The sequence below is a fragment of the Triticum aestivum genome, chromosome 4B, assembly GCF_018294505.1.
Source record: "Triticum aestivum cultivar Chinese Spring chromosome 4B, IWGSC CS RefSeq v2.1, whole genome shotgun sequence".
Taxonomy (NCBI): domain Eukaryota; kingdom Viridiplantae; phylum Streptophyta; class Magnoliopsida; order Poales; family Poaceae; genus Triticum; species Triticum aestivum.
This window is the reverse complement of record NC_057804.1, coordinates 513,149,337-513,156,361: the sequence shown is the minus strand read 5'-3', so window position 1 is coordinate 513,156,361 and position 7,025 is coordinate 513,149,337. Positions and strand designations below refer to the sequence as shown.

Here is a 7,025-nt window from a genome sequence, read left to right as displayed (position 1 = left end):
CCGTTCGAGGACAGATGTGTGTGTATGCTTTTTTTTTTTGAACCAGGACATCCCCCTTTACGTTACTTGTAACGGAAATACAGTTCAGATATTTATAGGAGACAGGAAAGAAGGGAAAGCGAGTTCAGCACTACCAGGAAACCCACCGGACACGGTGTGTATACATTAATATTTCCATTGGTATAAGTCTGCCTTTGTGTGTGTATATATCCCGAAGAAAACGCCCAAGGAACACAGGTAGAAGCTATACAATCCATGAAGACAACACCTTCTAACTCTGAATCCCCAGACGTGTATATATATCATCCTAACACATACTGGCAGCAACAGACACGATGACAATACATGCAGTCACACCATGCACACGAGCACAAACGAATGACCTAGCAAGCTTTTTTTTTAAAAAAAAATGACCTAGCAAAGTGCTAGTAGCTCGATCTCAACTGGAGCTGAGGAGGCTCTTGAACCACTGCACGGAGCTCTTGGGGTATCTCTTGAGCTTATCGTTGTAGTCCACGAAGTAGAGCCCGAACCTGGACGTGTACCCGGCCGCCCACTCCCAGTTGTCCAGCAGAGACCACGCGAAGTAGCCGCGCACGTCGCACCCATCCTCCCTGCATCAACCATCACACCAGAACACGTAAGACTTCCTAAAACATCACGCAAACCGTACACTTTTTTTGCTTCAAATGCAGCCATGGCAATATGAAAATTGGCACAAATCCAGAAGTTGTACTTTATGGAGTCAGCCAGATTGGTGAGGTAGTCGTTGTGGTATTTGATCCGCTTGGTGTCCTTGAGGGCGTCCTTGAGGGCAATGAAGGGGCTGTTGCTGTCATCCATCCCTGCACCAGCATCAGCATTAATGGCACACCCGTCAGACCTCTGAATCTCATGTCTATTTGGCCGCAGGAGCATTATCCAGGTCCATCGCGCCCTTACCATTTTCGGTGATGTAGATTGGTGGGCTATTGTACCTGTTCTTGACATAGTTCATCAGGCTCCTCATCCCTCTGGGCACAATGTACAGCCATATCGAGTTCGCCTACATAGTAGCATCACTCTTCAGTTCAACTTCAATCACATACAGTTTTACAGTTTACTAGAACGATAATCTTGAAGATAATGTGTGCATGCCGGACTCACCCTATCCCCAATCGCTCTGCCGTTCTTGAATGCTGCAAATCGCCAAAAACCATCAACATTCTCATTTCTAACACTGATAAGAGTAGAAACTTGAGGGGGGTTGAGAGAGGTGACTGACGCAGGCTGATGGTGCCGGTGTCTGCGAGGGTGTCGTTGAGCAGGCGGACGATGATATCGGTGTCGTTGTGCCTGGTGTAGTAGGTGGTGTAGTGGTTGATGCCCACGAAGTCGAGCGCCCCCTTGACGAGCGCGGCCTCCTCCGCCGTGAACCTGGGCAGCCTCTCCCCGACCCGCTTCCTCATGGTGGCCGGGTAGTCGCCGAAGAAGAAGGGGTCCGCGAACCACCCCAGCTGGAACTCCTGCGCCCGCTTAGTCGCCTCGACGTCGATCGCCGCGCCCGACATGGGCTCGTACCACATCACGTCGAACGCCATGCCGAGCTCCCCGTTCTGCGCCGCCTGCAGCAGTGTGACAATGGACGTGATCAGGATATGAATCCGCATCGTGTATGGGGATGGTTGCGCGCACGATCACCTTGTACTTGGTCCTGTACAATTGGGAGACGGCGGCGTGGGCGAGGATGAAGTTGTGGGCGACGATGTAGGGCTCGGTGCCGGAGTTGCCTGACTTGCAGTAGAGGTGGAGCAGCACGGAGCAGCGGCCGGGCGCCTGCAGCCCGGCGTCGTAGCCCTGGATGGCCACCGTGTGCGGCTCGTTCACCGTGATCCAGTGCTTCACCCGGTCCCCGAACGCCGCGAAGCACGTCTCGGCGTACTCCGCAAAGTCATCCCTGCGTTTTTAACCATTTGCTTTTACCATGGAGAAATCATGCCCTTACTGTAAGCCGTGAATCTACCGTTGGTTATGTTGCAAGAAGAGTTGCAGGTTAAGAGATAGGGTGGCGTGTGCTCACACAATCTGCCTGTCGAGCCACCCGTTGTACTTGTCCTCCAGGGCCTGGGGGAGGTCCCAGTGGTACAGGGTCACATATGGCTGGATTCCTGCAAGATTGTGTATGAATTTCACATGTCAGTGATGATTTAAGGATACCGATAGGTACGTGTTGCGATTGCAATCACCTTTAGCGAGCAGTGCGTTGATGAGTCTGTTGTAGTGGTCGATGCCGGCCTGGTTGACCTGACCAACGCCATCTGAAAAAGACACACACAGAGAACGTTTGCACATGTCAGGGCAGAGAGCGGTCTGAGTGAGATCACGGACAAATCTGGTGATTTGAGGTGGAGATGGGCGGCCTACTTGGGAGGATCCTCGCCCAGGCGATGGAGAAGCGGTACGCGTCCATCCCCATGTCCGCCATCAGCTGTATGTCCTCCTGACAGACAAGAAACCACCATGCATCATCCCCAAAGCATCAATCACATCGAGATGCGCAACACCTCCGATGCTAGTACAGAACAACTACTGCCAGTCTGCCACGTATGTAAGCAGATCAGTCGGTGTTGAGCGGTAGTAGATCGTAGTGCTCACCTCGAAACGGTGGTACTGATCCACCGCGACGTCCGCGTTGCTGAAGTCAGTGATCTTTCCTGCACACGCAGAGAGAGAAGGGGGGGAAAGAGGCAGAAACACCTCTGCGTTAGGGGTGTGTCTTGTGGAATCAGTCAGAGTTTTCGAGTCTCAACAGGCTCCAACTAATTGTGATGGCTGCCTAATGCGGCGACCTCAGTTAATCCTTACCCACAATTTCACCTTATCAGATAGTACATTATCAAACTGACCTAAACACAGCATGGCTAGATTAGCGCTGCGTTGTTGATGTAGTACAAATCTGGTGAGTGCACAAGGGGTAGGTGGGACATGTACATCAATCAGGGCGCGCATGCACAATGCATTTGCCGATTTTGTGGTCCTGTGATTTGCTTTGCGCCACTACATATCCACGGTTTTTAAGAAAAAGGAAGCATTGCAACAAACAAGGAACACTAAGGCCTTGTACAATACGAGGTGCTTAGGAAGATGCTTAAAAAAATAAATCAGACTTTTATTCGTGCCTATTTGTATACGATAGACGCTTAACTAAGCGTCTCTTCTATAAAAACAGTCACCGATGCTTCAGAAAAATTTAATTTATTTTTTTAAGCATCTTCCTAAGTATCTATCATTGTACAAGACCTAGCTTCGGGGGCACTTACGGTCAGAGCTAGCTTAGACTCGGTGGGGAAAGAGAGTGTGAACTGCGAAGACGACCCAATGATTGGACTTACGCGCTGAGGCGTTCCAACATTCCTTGACAGAGATGGGAGCTCCTTTTACGTGGTGGTAAAGCATTTTTGCGCCCAAGGAAAGAAGTTACACGGCGCTGAAGGTCAGGCCGGCCCAGACATGTCATGTTTGTGACTCGACTGTGAGCTGACGTCTAGCTTATCCAGTCAGTGACGTGTATCCTAGTGCGGCGGTGCACGTTGCGACGGTAAATTGCGCCTTATCAGTTCTTGGCAATACACGTGGCTGCACTCTAGGCACATAGTGCTCCCTCGCAATGTGGTGCATAGGCAGATTTTTTAGAAAGTCAAACTTACAAACTTTCGTCAAACTAGAAAAACATTTACATCTAGGGTGCAAAATATACTCTCTCCGTTTCAAAATAAGTGTCTCAACTTTATACTAACTCTAGTACAAAGTTGTACTAAGGTTAAGACTTAAAACACTTATTTTGGACGGAGCAAGTATCTCGTTAGGTCGAACATGACATGTACTTTTATATTTTATATATTCGATATTGTAGATTTAAATAGTTTTTTCTATAAACTTCATCAAAATTTGCAACGTTTGACTTTTCAAAAAATCTATATAGAGTACACTATGAAACGGAGGAAGTAATACGAGAGAATTATACATACATTACATGAAAGTAAAGTACATACCGAAGGTGTGCGCGAAGGTGTCCCAGATGGTCTGCCCTCTCCCGTCCACCTTCACCGCCCCCTCGTACTGCACAAGAGCATATTATTACAACACGAGACAATTTATTCAGTAGTAGAGTACGAAACAACAGAAGATTTATTTTGAAGAATGAAGCTAAGCTTTGGGTCCTCGTGGTGGCCAACAATTTGAATAATTTGATGTTTTTCTCTTTGTCTCGAACAATGACTTCTTCTGTAGTCAATGAATGACGCAAGTCGTTCGCCTTTCTCTCCTAAAACAAGCCATGAACTGCACGTCGAGCTCGTCTTAAAATCAAATCCATATACATTAATGTAATTGTTGCTGACTTAGTACTGTACTAAACGAGTGACAATTAATATGGATATGAGGGAGTACTCTGTATAATTGATCCCGTCATGAGGCTACTTATGGTGGGGAGTATCATATACTAATATCATCTATAGTGAGGGTATCATATCTTCATAGTGCATAGTATTATATATTAGTATCATAGACAATCTTATTTATTGCCATACATGACACATAGTAGTATAATATTCATTATGATACGGCATTTACCTATGTTACTATAACCTTCTGTCTCTTTTTTAATTGTTTGCCACATCAACATATTTGCTAGTCTCAAGTGCATGATACTGGCTATATACTACCAGTATGGCCAGCATGACAGCGTTGTGCGTCCACACAACACAGGTCAAATGTACGCTTTGGGAGGAAGGACGGTTACACTGTCAGTGGGGGCACGGGAGCCGCGCGCAGCATGTGCAGTGGTGCTCGCGCGCGAATGGGCACCGTCCTCTCCACCGGACGCGCGCCGCCCGTGAACCTTGAAAATTCCGGTCGTTTTCGGCAGGTTTCGCCCCCACGGTCAAGCAGCTAGGTACTCCCTCCGTCCGCGAATAAGTATACTTCTAGCTTTTGTCTTAAGTCAAAGTTTTAAAACTTTGACCAACTTTATGAAAAAAAATAGTAGCATTTATGACACTAAATTAGTATCACTAGATTTGCTTTGAAATGTATTTTCATAATATATCAATTTGATATCATATATGTTACTACTTTTTTGTATATAGTTGGTCAACGTTTTAAAACTTTGACTTAAGACAAAAGCTAGAAGTACACTTATTCGCGGACGGAGGGAGTAGGCAGCTAGCGCGGCGCCGACGGACGGGGGCACGGGAGAATATATGCATCCGCCCCGAGGGATCATGACAGGTCGGGTACGTAGAGCATGCATGCGTATCTACCCCTGCTCATTGATTGAGACGACCGGTCTCTTCTGCATAGTCTTGGCATGAATGGCAATGAGTTGGGCAGTAATTAATTGGCTACACAAAATTTGGCAGGGGCCACTAGATCTAGCAGTACACTTAATCGCGCATGAAATATTTCCTTTCTTGGGGGAATACAATTAATGCTGTTAATGGAGTTTAATATTGCCCTAATATTATTTGAAGAAAGAGATAGAGACAGAGAGACCTAAAGAGAGCGGATCATGTTTGTCAGAGTGAAAAACATCTAGCTAGACAATGTCTTTTTCACCTCGGATGAAAATCTAGTGTCTTCTTTTTTTAACTCGTTGTGTAACTTTGCCGTGTACGAGCATCCACTGTGAAATTTATGCTTGAGGTGGATGGCCTATGCACGACCGATGGATACACAAACAGAGATGGTAGGCAGACGAGGAGGAGGGTCCAAAAGGCCACCGTCAGAAAGCAAACCCAAGGCCACAAGACAAGAATACAACTTTTGTTCCTTCCAACCCTTTTTCTGTCCACCACTTGGCCTCTAGGCTACCATGTCCCACCCATCCAATGGTGATGCTTACAGCAAGGCCAATGATGCTTAGGGGCATGGTCCTCTTCGTCCTAGCTATGACGGGGTATATACTCTTCGAGCTCACCGCACAGTAATAATTGTTTTGCAAGGAATCCAAACCAAAGATTCGTCAGTTTGTTCCTAGCAAATCATGGCCGAGGAACTCGATTAATGCCATGTGCTTTTTTTTTGCGGGTAAATGCCATGTGCTTAACGGAGATGCATGGCTTAAAAATTATAGACGCACGTATATGATCGATCGTTCGTTTCCAAGACTCAACATGGCACTAGAACTGACGCGCGCAGTGTGGCATGCATGCAGAAAGAGCTAAAGAATCAATGGCGCCGGCGGACCAGGGGAACAAATCGAGGAAGCAGGAGCCAACGAACCTGGTACGCGGCGGAGGCTGTGCCGAAGACGAACCCCTTGGGGAAGCTGCCCCTCGTGAGCCCTCCCCCGCCGCTCCCCGCAGCCGCAACGCATCCCCGCGGCGGCGCGGCGACTAGGAGGAGAAGCAGGGCCAGCGACGCCGCCGCGCCGCATTGGCCCGGCCGCTTTATCCCCATCCCGCGAGCGAGAAAGAGAAAGAGAAAGCGGGAGGGGAGGGGAGGGGAGGAGAGGCGTACTACGTCGTGGTGCGTGGGCTCCGGAGAGCACGCACGGACGGACGGGGAAAGAAAGAAATGCCTAGTGCGTGACTGTGTCTGTGCGCGCGCCGATGTGTTCGCCGGCGTGTGGGTGGGGCGGTATTTATAATGGTGGCGATGGTAACTGAGGCATGCACGCCTCCACCGATGAGTCGATCCAGAATGGACTCACCGGCGAGTTGGGGCTCTCGATCGGTCTGGCGTCAGCGGTCAGCCATCGGTGTACTGGACTGGGCGATTGCTTTAAGGCAATGAAGTGTGGAGGCTGAAGCGATGGTGGTTACTGGTTAGGGACGGGGTGCCGCGGCCGGGAACAGGGGTGTGAAGAGGAAGCCAAGAGAGGAGGAACTTCCTTCTTCCCTTTTCACCCCGATGATTGACCAAACCTTGTTATTGAGCAATCATAGCGGCCGCGGTACATATCGGGGCATTCGCCATGGTGGCTTGCTGATGTTCTGTTTACCGAGAGGAGACAGGCACGCAACAGCTATATGAAGATTGTCCCT

At 48.6% G+C, this 7,025-nt stretch overlaps 1 protein-coding gene across 2 annotated transcripts; it reads right to left on the bottom strand.

Moving 5' to 3' along the window:
• Positions 1-217: 217 nt before the first annotated feature.
• Positions 218-6,801, bottom strand: LOC123092989 (beta-glucosidase 6). 2 transcript variants are annotated; one of them, XM_044514862.1, is made up of 12 exons: positions 6,262-6,801; positions 4,045-4,098; positions 2,635-2,694; positions 2,404-2,479; positions 2,226-2,297; positions 2,060-2,147; positions 1,681-1,936; positions 1,265-1,604; positions 1,147-1,178; positions 943-1,045; positions 737-845; positions 218-614 (listed from the first exon to the last, which is right to left on the bottom strand). In XM_044514862.1, the coding sequence occupies exons 1-12, from the start codon at positions 6,436-6,438 to the stop codon at positions 440-442; spliced, it is 1,542 nt and encodes a 513-aa protein (XP_044370797.1). In that variant the 5' UTR covers positions 6,439-6,801; the 3' UTR covers positions 218-439. The 2 variants fall into 2 exon arrangements, with proteins under 2 accessions (XP_044370797.1, XP_044370796.1); XM_044514861.1 differs by having other exon boundaries at positions 2,635-2,693; positions 4,032-4,098; positions 6,262-6,800.
• Positions 6,802-7,025: the final 224 nt, after the last annotated feature.